Below are 16,324 nucleotides of genomic sequence, written 5' to 3' on the forward strand. Positions count from 1 at the left end.
CCTTACAGCAAGAATTATTCCCACCCCCTCCACACACAGAGTAGAAAGGAATAGGCAACTTGGACATTGGCTACCCAAAATGGGGGGGAGGGGAGGGCTACAAAGGCAAGAAGTGACTGGCTTACAAGCTTTCAAGAGGGAACCTATATCCAGAGGGTGTGGAGGAAGGTAGAATCTCCACTGAGTAGTATTCACTCTGACTAGGCAGTGCTGATGAAACGAAATGTAGATAGGTCTCTTGTGAGACAATAGTGAATAATTGTTATCAGGACTGATTATGAGGGTTGGAAATACAAAGGTAGACATTTTATAGCAAGGAGTGGAGTGATTAACTTTTCAGTCTAGGAGCAGAGGTCCCTAGGGCCATCAATGGAGAAGAGAGGAGACCGGGACCCTGTCCAGAGAAGCAGTGATGCCTGAGATGGAGGCAGAGATGATGACGTGGAGAGATGGAACAGCTGGGGACTTTAAACCCAGAGAGGGAGAGGGGTTGTGTGCTGATGGACTGGGGCGCAGACTTGCAGGGTATATACCCTTTGGTTGGTTGATGATGCATGGAGGGGATTGTAACCATGGCAATGAAACAATATAGGATAGAATTAATATTTAAAATATATATATATACAGGGGAATTTGCACTACTCAATACAAGTGTTCCCAGAAAAGTATTTCTAAACAGAAATTTTAGAAATCAAACCTGGCTTTAATTGAACTGAAATATATAATCAGCCCACCAAAAAATAAAAAAGAAACCAGTAAAAATGTTCTATGTAAATGGGAGACGCCAGGGTGGATGAAAACAGGGAGAAGACTGATACCTTAAGCTACACCTTTTTTTAACTGCTCTGATTTTTTAAACCAAGTAAATGTATTGCTTATTTGGAAAACAAATTTAAAAACAATTTTTAAAATGTGAGTTAAAAAATAATAATAATAAAGAATATGTGTCAATTTGGTGAGACCATAATTCTCATGTCATGTAATTATCCTCCATTTTATTATTTGATGTAATTACCCACGTGATATCAATCCTCACCTCTGTGATGTTACTGAAAGAGGATACAGTCTACAGGGTTAGGTTGTACCTTGAGTCAATCTCTTTTGAGATCTGAGATTAAACTAACTAGCAGAGCTCAGAGGGACCTACTAACACCAAGAAAGAAGAGACAGCATTAGAAAATGCCCTTTGGGTTTGGGTTTCTGCGCTGAGAACCTTCTAGACTCAGAGGGAGATTGATACCAAGACAAGGGATGTCAAGCCCATAGATGCTGAAAGGTGAAAAGGACCTTCCCCCAAAGAAAGCAAGTCGTCCCCTAGAGCCGGCACCCTAAATTCAGGTTTTTAGCCTCCTAAGGTTGGCCCAGGATCGGACATTGTTTTGTTCTGCTGTGCATGGGGTCACTATGAGTCGGTTCCAACTCGATGGCACCTAACAACAACAAAGTGTGAGAGAACATTTCTGCTTATTAAAGCCATCCATTTGTGGTCATTCTTGTTATGGCAGCACTGTTTGCTGCTAAGTGCCGTAAAGTCAGTTCCAACTCATTGTGGCCCTGTCTATACAGGGTTTACAAGGAGCGGCTGGTGATTTTGAACCACCGACCCTGTGGCTCAAATAGACCTCGCTGTCCAATGCTTATCCTACAGCAGCACACCAGGACTTCTAGAGAACTAAAGGGGCCCTCAAGTCGACTCTGACTCATACAGATCCTACAGGCCAGATCAAAACTGCCTCCACAAGGTTTTTAAGGCTGTAAATCTTTACAGAAACAGAATGTCTAATCTTTCACCTGCAGAATGGCTCGTAGGTTTGAACCACAGACTTTCAGTTAGCAGCCCACAGCTTTAAGCACTGCACCACCAGGGCTGTTATTATACCCAGCTGATTAAGTGAGAAAACTCATGCCCAGAGAGGTTAATGTCTTCCCTAGGGTACACAGCAAATTAACTGGCAGAGCCCAAGTCTCCCAGTCCACATTTGGAGCTCTTCCCAGACTCCTGCTTCCCTATCAGAACTCAAAGCACAGGAGCAGGGCACTGGGGAAGGAGAGGGGCCCACCTAACTGTCCCAACCTCAGCGTTGTCTCAGTTTGCCCAAAAATCCCACAGAGGCCAGCAGCCTAGGCCAAAGCAGAGGAATCCCTCTAAACATGGGAACGAGGTTAACACTCAGACTCTCTTCTAATCAGGGCTGATTGCAGCCTTAAGTGGAATTGCAGGCGCGGGTGCAGCCCCATTTAATTTACAGCTGTAGCCAGGGGTTGGAAGCAGCTGCAAAACTACCAGTTGGCCCCTGGAGAGCTGAGAGGGGAATCAGGAAACCTGGAGAATCCAGGATGCCACGTGTGGGCTGGCGTGAGTGAGTGAATGTGTGTGCATGTGTGCATGTGTGCGTGTGTATATAGGAATTCCACGTCTCCACATGTAGAAGTTGCAGAGAGCTCTTAGCTAAGTTTCCTCCCACACCAGAATGCCTCTAATTAAGACTAGATGCCCGTTTGCCTAGAATGACCCTAGTTTACACCTGTTGTTCCAACATAATAATCAGTAGTATCCTTGACTAGACAAAGAATTTGGTCACCATATGGTGACACTGTGGTGTTCTTGGACCCTCATGTTTAGGCACACAATGACACGCATGGAGGGCACCCAACACACCTACCCAACTGGAACACACGGGACTCTGCAGTGCCCACACCAATGCAAGGATGGGCATTCGTTCTGTCAGAGATGTGGAAACACAGACCCTCCAGACTCCAGCATCCAGATCCTGAACAAGATAGCAAGGGCCTCAGACCATGCCCTCAGACACCCAAGTTCACACATTCAGAGGAATTGCCTAAACTGTCCTTCCAGGTGGGGAACAGTAACCAGCTCAATTTGTAGTATTCAAGAATCAGAGTCCAGGGACACACACAGTTGACTCCCAACTACCTAGGCACAGACCAGCTGTGGCTTTGGTTACTAAAACTGAAACCCCTCCTACCTCCCAGGTGCTGTGTAGCTCAAAGTATCTGCCCAAGAACCCTGCCCAGTCCTCATCCAGGTCCAGAGCTCTCCCCATGCAAGTCTGACCACCCCCCCTCTTTTTTTTTTATGTTTTATTGTGAATTATGTGATAGTTTACGTGGGAGAGCATTCGCTTTACATTCATCCTATCATATATGGTTTCATTGCCATGGTTACAATCCCCTCCATGCATCATCAACCAACCAAAGGATATACCCTGCAAGTCTGCCCCCTGGTCGTCAGCACACAGCCCCTCTTCCTCTCTGGGTCTAAAGTCCCCAGCCACTCCATCTCTCCAAGTCATTGTCTCTGCCTCCATCTCTCGCATCACTGCTTCTATGGGTAAGGTCCCACTCTCTGCTCTTCTCCCTTGATGGTCCCAGAGACCTCTGCTCCCAGACTGCAAAGTCAATCACTCCCCTCCTTTTCCTACAAAACATCTACCTTTACATTTCCAACCCTCACTATTAGTCCTGATGACAATTATTCACTATTGTATCACAAGAGACCTAACCCCATCTCCTTTCATCAGCCTCACCAAGACAGATTGGATACTACTCATTGGAGAGTCTACCTTCCTCCACACCCTTTGGATCTAGGCTCCCTCTTGAATGCTGGTAAGCCAGTCACTTCTTGCCCACCCCATTTTGGGAAGCCAATGTCCAAGTTGCCCATCCCTGTCTACCCTGTGTATGGAGGGGGTGGGAATGATCCTTGCTGTAAAGATTTGTTCCCTCTTTTGAGCTACTGCATCCATAGGTGTAGGTCAAGTTCATCAAATTGTATCAGATTATTCATTTTTCCCCTCTTCTTTCTTCTTCTAATTGAGCTCTGATCATCCAGTCATTGAAGCCAGCTGACCTCCTTTTTAAGACAGCTCAAAAGTCACCTCCCCTGGGAAGGTATCCCAAGTTATTCTTATCTGCACCTGCTTCTCCCTGACCCCCTCCCCAGCACTTTCAACTCCCTGATGTTTTGCCCACCCTCCCAAAGGCCAACGCTTGAGTGCCTGCTTCTGTGAGTCCTCTCAGCTTAAGGTCAGGGTTCAGGCCTCTGCCAGCCCAGCTGAAGGTTTCCTGGGGTGGAGACAAGTGTGCCAGTTCCTGTCTAGCTTCCTAACTGCCCCAGGGAGATGAGGCTGCTTGGCTGCACGGCAGGGAGAGTAATGCTCACAGCCAAGAGCTCAAGCCAGCTGCCCAAAAGCCTGCCAATCAAACCCTCCCTCCCTAGGAGTCTACCCCAAAAGGGCAGCCACTAAGCCCTGACAAGAGCGGAGAAATGAGAGCACCAGTTGGGTGGTTTGGCCACTGGTCAGGAAACACCTGAGGAGAGGGGTCAGAAGATGCTGTTCAGGTCCTGGTTCTTCTGATCAGGGCTCTGAATCAGTTCAGTTATGGCCAATACAGCAAAATCAGAAGAGACACAAATTTGTAAAATGTAGCTCTACCAGAATGATAGCAGGAATGGGAAAAATTAACAGGAATAGGAGACTCAGAGGAAGCCTAGTGAGCCCTTTTCCAAGAGACTGAATTGTGGAAGATGACACGTATTCAAAGTGGCCGCCATCTTTAAACCAGGAACCATTGTTTCCCATCTGCCAATCAAGAGATCTGGTTGCTATGCAACAGACACCCTTGCCCTTGTTTTCTACCAGGGAGATTCCTTTTTTAGCAGGATGTCAAAGCGTCATTTTCCCGTTCCAGTTATCGTTCCCATATACCCACATTTTACAAATCTGGGTCCTTTTCAGTTACGCTTTGTCATCCATGACTGAACTGAGATGAACCTCTGGGGCCTGGATTCCTTCTGGGGTAACGTGAGGGGCTCAGAGTTGCCCTGCAGCAGTGATGTCAACCGGAAGTGTCTGCAGGGAGGCAACTGCTCTACCCTTGCTCTGTCCAGCAGCATAGCCAGTAACCAGGTGTGGATCTTGAGCATTTTTAAAGTGGCTAGTATGATTGAGGAAGTGAATTACTCATTTTAATTACTTTAGATGTAAATTTAAATAGCCACCCAATTTTAGAGTTTCAGTCTCCCCCAGTATAAAACTGGAATAGTAATAAAATCTACTCTCTGGGGGACACTGGGAGGAGAAAATTAGATGATCCACATAGAGCTCTCAGCCTGGTTTTGGCACACGGTAAAATCAATTTTAGGAATGAGTCATTTTAATGCTCTTTTGAATCCTGGATCCTCCTGACAGTTGGATGAACACATAAGCCTTACACCAGACTATGCCCATCACAGACACTCTTGCACACACATCACATACACGCACTTCCCACAGTTGTACAGCCAAGTCAAGAGCACCTTTAGACTATGGCCGAGTCTGTCCGGGCTCTAAAATCTCTAGGACTATGAGCACATGTGGCCAGTGGGCTCAAGCTCAGCCAGCTCAGAAAACCCTTCTCAACACAGGTCCAAGTGCAGAAGCAGAGCTCTGGGAAAATCCTCATGCACGGAGGGCAGGCCCAGGACAAGGACCACAGGACAGATTCTATGAGCTCATCCCGGGCAGCCTCATCACAGAGTTCCCAGAGAGCCCAGTGGCGTCGGGAGGGGTTGCCTGGGTGGGAGGAGGCAGTGGTAGTAGTGGCGGCAGTGGCGGCAGCAAAGGGTGTGGGGCGAGGAGAGGGAGGCTGGCTAGAACTCGCTATAATAGCGGCTTTGTGCTCCGCTTCCCAGCTCCCTGGAAACGCCAGGAAGATTATGAAACCTGGTGTCTTTGGGAATGCCAGGATATTAGCTGGAAAAAGAATAATACGAAAATAAAATAATGCTCGGGATGGAGACAGTAGACGATTAGCAGACGGAGCCAGGGCCTCCTGCTCTGCAGAGGGAGCCAGGCTTGGCCCTTGCAGAAGGTTTCAGGGAAAGGCTGCCCGTGCTAATGAGCAGACAGGGCCTGCCTTCCAAAGAGACGTCTTCTAGAAGGGAATTGGCAAGTACAGCACAGCCTGCTGGTGGATGCATGGGCCAGGAAAGGGGTGGTAGGAGGCCATGGGTACCACAGGTCTGGTCCTGGGGCATAGATTTCTAAAAATGATCAATTCCTAGGAAGTCCACCTGGCCCCCACCCACAGCTCTTTGCTGCACTCATGCAAGAGTTGCCTCACAATATTCTCCAGGAAACTCTTCCTCGCTAGGCATCTATACTCAGAGATGACTTCAAAAATGCAGATTCTATTGGGTTCATGTGAACTCTCCTCCAAACCAGAGAGGAGTTCCCCATGGGCAGGCCTCCACCATCAGATAGGGGGAATTTTAGAAGGAAAGGTGGTTCTCCCTACCCCAAGGAGCCAGGAAAACATGTCCTCTCCCTTCCTCCCTCTCCAGAACCCTGGTCACATACCTTGGGCCAGGTATGGACATATCAGGTAGACACAGCTGCCTCTCTCAGAAAGGCATCTTGGGCCAGGTATAGACATATCTGTCCATATGATATGTCCAGCACCCTCATCCTCATGAGATATTCTGTATTCCACACCCAAAGATGGTCCTTGGACTAAAAGCATCAACATGCCCAGGGCTTGATAGAAATGGAAACTCGGGTCCCACCAAGATCTCTAGATGAAGAATCTACATTTTATCAAGCTCTCCAAATGGTCCCAATGCTCACTCAGCCTGAGAAACCCTTCTCTGCATATGCTATGTCATTTCATTCCAACAGTCACCCCAGTTACCTTTTATGATGAGGTAGCTCAAAGAGTAAAGGGACCTGTCCATAGTTAGTAAACAGAGAAAGCTTTATATAATTAAGCCAAATCCACCTGACTCAAAAGCCTCATTCATTACATAATGCTTTTGCCATATGAAACATCAAACAGCAGTGACCAGTGGACCAAGACCAGCACTTGGGATAGTAGCTGAGTCCTGCCATCCAGAAAATCCAACCATCTGCTCCACAATGCAGGGAGTACTTTAGCTAGGACTAAGACAATGGATGGCACTTAACAACAGCAAGAAGACAATGGAGGCGGAGTACTTGAGGGGAGCCCAAGCTGCCCTGTGTCCTGGCAGGTAATTGTGCGTGTGCTGGAGCTCAATTCACTCTGGTGCAGAATGATCCAGAGGGTTGCTTTCAAATGGCCTTATCCAAAGGCCCAACACTCCAGACAGCTTTCCAGCGCTTTATGGCCCTCCAACTCCAAGTTGGGGGAGAGGAGGTTCCAACCTCTCCAGGCAGTAGTTTCCCTCTGTTTTCTGTGTCAGCCAAGTCCCCAAAGGAGTATGTGTGTGTCCCTGCATACCAGACGTAGGTCACATATACATTACGACCAGGCACCTTCCCTTTCTGTGGAATTGACGTTTGACTTCCATGGCCCTTCAGGTTTTCTCCCACCTTACAGAATAAACCAGTTGGCTTCTCTGTTTCTGGGAAATGAATGCCCTCTTCCTTCCCCCACTCCAGTCACTGAGTCATGAGAGCTTGGCAGTGGGGTCCTCCAAGGCAGGCCAGCCCCAGAGTCAGTCCATGTTTCCGTCCTAGGCACCCCTGGCCCTCTCTCTCCAGCCCTGACGCTGGACCACCACGCCCGCCCAATAGCCTGCTCCAGGCCGCCTGGCAGGCAGCCGCAGATCTGTCTTCCTCACCCTGCACTTCACGGTGTGTCAGAATTGCCAGGGCCAAACGTGAACTCATCGCGGCCCCAAACCCGCTCCACCCTCATCCTGACCACGGGAACGGCACCACTGTCCACCCAGCGGAGCCTCTGAGGCCTCTATAAGTCCCCTCCCCAAGCCCTGCAGTTACATCTCCCTTCACTCCAGTCCCCCTGTTCCCACCCAGATGATCACCTCATACCTGGATTTCCACGCAACACTCCTGAATGAATGGTCTCCTAAGGGAGGTTCACCTCCTGCAACCATCCTCCACAACTACCTGATTAATGGTCCTCAAACCTAGCCCAGCTAGAACACTCCTGGGCAATGCTCACACGGGCCCGTTTGCTCACTGGTAAACACCTATGGTGCCATCTGTTACTCTGTGCCCCGCCTGGTAGGGCTGTCAATCACAGAGAAGGGCATGGCCCAGGAGGACCATCAGAACATGCACTCATCCTGCTCAAGCTTCAGGCTACGATGGCTGTTTTAAAGCAGCGTTCTCACCTCTGAGATTTCTAGCTATAATGGTGGGGTGGGCTGTGCTAGTGGGAAGGATGAGGTAAGCTTTTTCTAACAGTGGTCATCTATGCTACCACGTGGATCCACCTATTGAGAATGAAGCCAGCACAGAGCAGCAAGCCAGGTACAGTGCCCTGATGACACTGTGAATCCCTATTTCCAGGCGAGCTTTATGCCTGACTCCTCTCTAGGGCTTGCCTAGCTATGTAAGTCATCAAAAAACAACAACAACAACAAAACAAACCACTGCTGTGGCGTAGACTCCGACTCTGAGCAACTCCACACGTACCAAAGTAGAACTGCACTCCATCGTGTTTTCAGTGGCTGGTTTTATTGCAAGTAGATCACCAGGCCTTTCTTCCAAGATAAGGTGGATTCAAACCTCCAATCTTTCAGTTAACGACCAAGTGTACTCACCATTTGACATGTGAGTCCATAAACCCTCCCTCTCTCTTAAGACAGTTTGTGGTTTTGTCTGAGGCAAACGAGGTCTGATTACCCAGGGTATGTTTGTGTGCCCAGCCTTCTCAGTTCTGCCCTGACCCTGGGGCCTGCCTTGGCCCCTGACTCTACAGCTCTTTACACCCCCACTCCTCAGCTGCAGCCACATGGCCACACCAGCCCCAACCTGTGCCTTTCTGACTAAGACAGAAATCACAGAACACCAGCCGTGGCCCATGAGACTCCCTGACTGTGGCCAGCTCTGACCCAGACAGTGCCTCCATCCTGCCCTGCTCCCGTCAGGCCTGGGTCAGCTCAGCCCGCTCCCACCTCCACCCACAACAACTAAGAACAAGATTCTGGCCTTGGTTCCCTCCGAACACCTCTAGCATCTTCTGGCAGTGTCCTCTCCCATAGTGTCACCACTGGGCCTAGCCCACCCATCACGGCCTGAGAATGACAGAACATCCCAGCCCCTGCGCACACCCTCTCTGGCCACTGCCGGCCCAAATGCCCTTCCCTGTCCCCACCATAGCAGACACTGGACCAGCCCACTGTACTCCCTCTGCTCTTGTTACCGGGCCATCCCCCATATGGGTGCCCAGCCGACTCCAGGGCTAAGACCAAGGGCTCCTCTCCCTGATCAAATAAGTGTGGCCACACATAGATTCTTCAGCCAGTGCAGCTGGGGGTACCTGCTCCCTAAGATCACTGCCCAAGGTCCTCTCAGGGGCACCCAGCATTTCTGAGTCTGTTTAGAGGGGTGCCTCACCCAGGCCATCTCATTCCCACCTTCTGGAGCCCCCAAGTCAATGGAAGGAGAAAACAGGCTATGTCCAGGCCCTAAGTGTCCCCAGGAAGGGCCTGTCCATCTCTTTTTGGAGTTCACCACCCAAACTGTGAACAATCTCTCACCTTTATGTGGCTACAGAAAGTGTACACTAAGGCAGGACAGCCAGCCTGCGCTCTGGTTCTGAGCCACATCTCCCCTAGAATTTCTGAGGGTGTCCACGGAATGGCCTCGAGCCTAGAAGGACACATGTCCAACCAAGGATATTCAGCGGTCACTCTCTGGCTACTACCATGGCATCTCACCTCTTCAGGAAGAGCCAGGGTCCCTGAACAGGTCAGATGATCAGAGGACCCAGGCCCTCTCCTCCTTGTCCCATTTGACTACCCAAAACAGCACCAGGAAAGGTGCCGTTTGATTTCAGAAAGACACCAGACTAGTGCCCAGTACTCACAGGTAGCCCAAAGGAAGTGAAGCCAGGAGGACCCGCCAGTGTTTCTTCCCAAAACCCTAACCTGGGGATCCCTGTACCTCCCCCATATCAGCCCCAAAGAGCCCTGAGATGCCCAGAAACACCCACCCCACCCAGGATGGCACGGCTACACATACCAGAGCTCCCTCCAGGGCAAACACAGCTGCCGGCCCCGTCTTCTCCAGTGGCTCCATGCGGCGGCGCCAGCGGCGGCGGCGAAAGGCATCCGTCTTGCGGTACTCCAGGTGGAACTTCCAGCCAAAGAGTGAGGCATACTCCCAGCCCTCACCCTCCGCCTCTGCCTGCCGATGCTACATGGGGAGAACAGGAGATTCAGAGCTTTGTCTGGGGGACACAGGGAGTCCTGGACTCAGTTTCAGCTGTGCCCTTCCGGGGCCCATCCCACAATGCCCCACTAGGCTCCCAGGAAAACCTGGGAGGGCCTCCTGGAGGAGGGGGCTTTGAGCACTTTCTGCAGTGGCAAGAGACACAGGTCAGAAAAACAGAAGAGATGGCTCCCTGGGCTGTGGAGAGAAGTGAGGAACCAGAAAGGGAAGGTAGACAAGGTAGACTGGTGGAAACTGTGGAAACTGTTGGGGCTTCTGGGTTACTTGATTTGTGACTGCACTTCATGGATCTAAGGTTTTTTGGTCATTTCCTTTTCCTCCTTCACAACATGGCTTATAAAAATGAGCATGGGTCTACCAAAATGAAGGCCTCGTTTCCCAAACCCCAGTCTATTTCTCCCCAAGTAGGTTAGACCTAGGTCAGCTGTGGAGCAGTCTCTTGCATTTCCTCCCCGTGGTCAAGAAGCCCAGAGCTGGGACCTGCCTTGAGAGAGTCCAGTCTGCACAGACTAAGCCCTCCCTTATGGAGGCCCTGGTGACTTTAGGGGAGCATCTGAGGGATGCAGGGTGATGAGTGGGTGAGACCAAGTGAACCTTTTCCCAGCACCAGAGGGAGCCCTACCAGGTCTTGAGAGAATGGGGCCTGGGACTGTCCTCAGATACCATGAGCATGGTGACAAGTGCCAGTCCTGGAGGTAAGCTGGGTCCCTCTCCCAAGAAGAGGATGTCCCTCAGGGAGACAGCAGAGTCTGGCTGGTGTGTGCGCTTCCCTGGACCCAGCGATATGCCTCTCTAGATACTTATGTCCAGGGAGAGAAGCAGGGACCAGGGTCATGACAGAGGTACTCCTGGTCAGGAAGAGGCCTGGTTCTGGGTTCAAACTTCAAATGTGTGCCTGGGAAGGGAAGATATCAGTGGGGTGGGTCCAGAGGAGGCAGCATCTGGCCTGGTATAACCTCGGATGTCAAGTAGACCACAACCATTCTGCTCATGTCTGTGTCCTGGAGCACCTGTGCACAACTACATGCTCGTGTGCTCACACTGTGCACATGTCCTCTAGTAAACGCTCAAGGACCACCACCGCCCACCCCCCAAGCCTTCCTCCAGGCCAACACAGTCAGGAGACACCATCTCCAGCTACCATGAGTGTCTAACAGCTACAGAGCAATGCCCTTGACTGAAGAAGGGTGCCTCACAGGAAGGGCATGTGGCCCCATCTGCCACCCAGCAGCCCTCAGCCAATAATTGAGAGCGAAAGGGTGAAACACTCCAGCCCCACTGCTTCCAGTGGGCATGACTGAGTGGTGCTCTAGGGCCCTCCTCTTCCTGCCTGGAGATCAGGCCAATGTTGACTTTATCCCAGATCACAGCCTTGCAGGTTTCTCACTCCTTTCCTGGGTTCTACTGAAAGCAGCACTTTAATAAAATGCGTGGAGCCCTATCCCTGCCTCACATCAGCCTCCAGAGAACAAAATCATGTACGTCTGTGCCTTCCAAGTCCAGGTGAGAACTCTGCACATGGCCCCATCATGAGGTCCAGGGGTGTCAGTGTGCGCTGGGAGCAATCTGTGTGTGTCAGGTGTGATCCATGTGAGTGTGATGTACGAAGTAAGATCTGTGTGTGTTGGGTGTCATCTGAGTGTGAGTGTGTGCATGCACCAGATGTGACTGGAGTGTATGTGTCAAGGTGTAACCTGTGTGTGTGCCAGGTATGAACTGCATGCATCTAAAGTAAGTCACATATGCCTTGGTACATATGTGCAGATCTTTATGTGTCTGCATACACACAGGTCTGTACCTGTACCCAGCTGGCCTCCATGGCCAGAACCCTCCCCTGCCTACTCATCACCCACTGGGCTCACCCTCTTCAATGCTTCCATCTGACTGAGGTCCCTCCTGCGCAGGCGGACCCAGCGTCGCCGTCGGTGTGTGTAGTACATCTTCTCCGCAGGGACCCAGTGCCTCGGCTTCCGGTCCGGGGGAATGGTGATGCTGTACTCCCAGCCTGGGGGAGGGGTACCCATCACACACTGCCCCATAATCCCCTCATCTCCTGGGGGCCATTTGGGGCATGCTCACAGACTCTTAGGCCACCAACAGCCATGGTCTTAATTTATCACTTGAAGTGGGGGCTGCCTTCAGGAAATCCCAAGAAGTAGCCTAGTGAATGCCAGATCCCAATCCAAGGGCCCTTGTGTTCAGCCATCCCACCCCCAACAAGTCTGGAAAGCTCCCTAGCTGGGCTCGCAGGGCCTCATATGCCTGCCCACCTTGCTCATCCACAGCCCGATTAAGGTCTGTAGACCATTCTTCATCCTCCCACTTCCAGCCCAGTGGGCACTCAATATCATCCTTGGGAAGTACTTTCTCCCCGTTCTAGAAGCAAAACAAATCAGACAGACGTGAGTAGAGACAAACAAATGATACTAGAGAAACAGCAAAGACACAGCTAAATGAGGCACAGCCTCAGAGCTCCAGAAAGAAGGGCAGAGCTTCCTGGAGACCTCCACACCAGACCCCACACTGTTCCCTGTAAACCAGAGCTGGGCAGCTCAGGAGGAGGGAACTAGGAGAAACATCTGGGTCCTGCATCTGCAGGATGCCAGAAAGAGCCCCTTACCACATCGGTGTAGTTATCACTCATGTAGATCCACTGGCCCCCAGGGAGCCGGGTCTGGTTCTCAAACACTTCCTCCACAAAGCTCAGGTGACCCGCATCGGAGTCATAGAGCAAGCTGTAAAGGGCACCGTCAGAGAGTCAGAGACCTGCTCTGCTCACTGCCACCAGCCAGCACACCCCCCCCACCCCCCGCCGGGCTTGGAACAAGCTGCAGGCTTCAATCAGCCTCATCCTTCCCAGCAACCAGAGAGATGGAGGGGAGGGATTGAGGAGGTGCCGGGAGACAAGGGGAGAGAGAGACAGTGAAGGCAGTCTCAGATTGAAGAGAGAAAAAGCAAGATGAACTAGGGAACACGGAAGGTCAGGTAGGTAATTGAAGCTTAATAGAGACTCGTAAAAATGCAACATTCTATCAACCAGTATGTAGGCTTCAGATTTGAGAACTTGACTATAATATGTAAGTCCTACTTCAATTTTTCAAAAAAAAGTAAAATCAAAACAAAATAATTGTGGAAAGTCAAACAGGTACGAAGAGAGAAAGAAAGTAGACATAGCAGGGGCAGATGGCGAAAGAAGTTCTGAAAATATCACTGGGGAGGGAGGGGGGGATGTTGTGAGGAAGCAGGAACACAACATAAAGGGCTTCCTGATAGCTGATAGTTAGAGCTGTTGAAGGAAGGACAAACTGCCCAGTGAGCCCCAGCCCTGGGATAAATCAAGTAGACATTCCTGCCACCAGCAGGAGTTGCAAAAGCAGGCAGAGAGATACAAACAGCCTGTCTTTCAGGGAAAGGGGCAAGCAGAGTGGTGGCCACTAGGGGGCAGCCTGACTTGGCTGTCTCCAAGCCCTTCCTACCCACAACTTACGTCTTCTCGGGACACACGAACCAGTCTCCAGCCCAGGTCCAGCCAGTGGAAGGGCGGAAGCTGTCCTTGGGTAGCTTGATCTTGCCCGTAATATCAGAAAACTTAGGATAGGTGAGGCCTGTTGTGCCCCAGTTCCCAACCAGGGCCAGCTTGGTCTGATTCTCATACTTCAAAGCAAGAAAAACAGAAACTGAATCAGGGTCCTGGACAGCTGTGGGGAGGATGGGGAAGACGGAGGTGGACAGACCGGGTGGGTTGGCAAGCACTCACAGTTTCAGCAAAGACAGAGAGCTTCCCCTCAGCAAATTGGTTGAACTCCTTCTCATCCACAGACAGTCCGAACCAGAGCTTGACCCGTATCTGAACCGGCATCCGAGCTCTAGGCAGCCCCTCCATTGGATACTGGGACCAGAGAAGGGCAGAGATGCACAGCTCTTATTAGGATCACAATGTCCCTACCAGGGGACACCCTATCAGCTGTGAGCTCTCTTGGGGGACTCATCACAGTAGCATGGAAATGGAATGGATAATTAAGAAAGTTCCCACCTGCCATGTTTCCAGCCCACCATGAAAGAAAACTACATCATTCTCGTGGGGCCACATCTACATCAGGATCTCCCACCTCCCCTTCTCCACCATGCCCTCACTTCTGTCCTCTTCTAGAATAGTACTGTTCAAATAAACGTCTTGCTAGATTGGAAATGTTCTATATCCTTGTGGTACAATATGGCAGCCACTAGCCACCTGTGGCAACTGAACACTTGAAATGTCTCTAGTGTGATTGAGGAACTGAATTTTTATTTAACTTTAAGTAATTTAAACTTAAATGAACACATATGGCTACCATATTGGACAGCTAGTTCTAGAACTTGTCTCTAAAGGAAGTACAATGGTCCAGGTCTAGAATGAGAAGAAATTAAAGCTTTCCCGTCCATTTTCAGTATCTGAGGAGTGGGGCAGGATGTTAGTGTATCATCTAATATTTCTGTTCTCTCAAGTGGCTTATAAGCATGCTGGCTTCAACTGGTATTTATCCTGAAACTTTCAGAAGCTCTCTCCAAATGGAATGATCACTACAATACAACATTTTAAAAAAACTTATTCTCCACAATTACTTCACCGTTTGATTGAAACCAAAGATCAAATATGGCCTGAGGAGCCCTATTTCTCCCCCTAAAAGGAGGTACCTAGGTTTCTTGTACATGAGCTGGGAAGGGTGTCTTCTGTAGGACAGGGAACTGTGGGACAGGAAGTTTGATGGGTTCAAAAGAGGAGCCAAACTGTTGGAGGAGACCTGGATCCCTGGGTGGTCAGAGACTCAGGACATGCCAAGGCAATGACACCTCACACCTCCTTACCACACACCAACCATTCTTTAGGTTCATCCTCGGTGAAGCTTGAAGAGCCCTTGGTCCCCAGGGCTGTTTGCTTCAGCTGTCCCCTCCCCCGGGTGCGTTAGTTGCCTTTTCCCCTCCAAACCACCAGCCCCAAGAGATGGCAGGAATGCCTGACCCCCTCCTTCCCCCATCCACCCTCAGCTCTCTCCCCTGCCCTCCCCCAGACGGGGCCAGCCTGCTGGACCCAAAATAGAAACAGCAAATAAAGAAATGTCTAGTTTGGGGTTCCTCTCCCTCTCTGCTGGTGCTCATTTTTTCCAACTTTGGTTTAAGTTAAGAAACACCAATGTTTTTTTGGTCTCTGCTTGCTGCCAACATTTTTGTCGAGCTTGCTCAGGAGCTACTGACGGGGCTCATAAACTCAGTGGGGAAGACTTCGAGAAACCATTCTATATCTTGGTTGTTTTTTTTTCCTTTGCTTGGAATCAGAGAAATTTTTCAGTTTGCATTTCCCTAAGGCTGCAGGACGAGAGGTCAGAGCATAGAACTCTTCCAGTCCCAGCAAGTACACCAGGCACTTTCTTACACAGAGCTTGCCCTGATTAACCCACTCAGATGTGGCACCATGAGGTCCCTCTGCCATGCTAGGCTAAGAACTGGTATGGGAGGGTGGAAAGCAGGATTCTAGAAGGTTAGGACAGCACTGCAAATGTGCCCCAGGTGGCATATGAGCAGATGCCTCCCAAGGTTTCCCCCACTTCCAGATGACACTAGTCTTTCTTCTGATGTGCCAAAGACCCTGCATTCAGACATGTGCTCACCCTTGGCCTTGGCTTGACCTCTACCACACTGGTTAGGGAGCCTAATCTCATCAGAGAGCCAGGGAGTTCCCCAAAAGGGGAGGGTAAGGGGGTACTAATATCCATGATCATCTAGGGCTAGCATGACCCAAATACCTAATTTAAACTTCACAGTGTGGTGTGGAGGTGAGAAGGCAGCAGTGAGCAGATCAGAGAGGTGGGATGACCCCCCAAGGCCACACAGGGTTAGCAGCCCTGACAGGCACTTTGTCTAAACACTCTCCTGCTACCAGTGCCTGTCCTCTCCACCCGCCCCAGAAACAAGGAGAATGACCGGCCATTAAGCTAATGGGTTCACAAACAGCCACTCAGACTTCCTGAAAGAGGTGGCCTTGGATGGGAAGAGAAATGTGGGGAAGGGAAGGCTAAGAGCAAATGGGGCTGTGGGAGGTAAGCAAGCTTAGATGAGGACAGGCAGTTGAGTCTAGGGAGGCCTTGAATCCAATAGAGCCACTT

General features: G+C 50.4%; 1 protein-coding gene across 14 annotated transcripts in view; it reads right to left on the reverse strand.

Moving 5' to 3' along the window:
• DYSF (dysferlin) overlaps nucleotides 1-16,324 on the reverse strand; it is a 328,923-nt gene that overhangs the window by 162,186 nt on the left and 150,413 nt on the right. For all 14 annotated transcript variants that reach the window (XM_006862906.1, XM_006862903.1, XM_006862904.1 and 11 more), the window contains 6 exons: nucleotides 13,942-14,073; nucleotides 13,672-13,838; nucleotides 12,805-12,919; nucleotides 12,455-12,560; nucleotides 12,047-12,189; nucleotides 9,975-10,148 (listed from right to left, as the gene is read on the reverse strand). In XM_006862906.1, the coding sequence (XP_006862968.1) occupies nucleotides 9,975-10,148; nucleotides 12,047-12,189; nucleotides 12,455-12,560; nucleotides 12,805-12,919; nucleotides 13,672-13,838; nucleotides 13,942-14,073 (837 nt within the window). The remainder of the gene's footprint in view (nucleotides 1-9,974; nucleotides 10,149-12,046; nucleotides 12,190-12,454; nucleotides 12,561-12,804; nucleotides 12,920-13,671; nucleotides 13,839-13,941; nucleotides 14,074-16,324) is intronic.

Source organism: Chrysochloris asiatica, unplaced genomic scaffold (genome assembly GCF_000296735.1).
Source record: "Chrysochloris asiatica unplaced genomic scaffold, ChrAsi1.0 scaffold00052, whole genome shotgun sequence".
Classification (NCBI taxonomy): Eukaryota; Metazoa; Chordata; class Mammalia; order Afrosoricida; family Chrysochloridae; genus Chrysochloris; species Chrysochloris asiatica.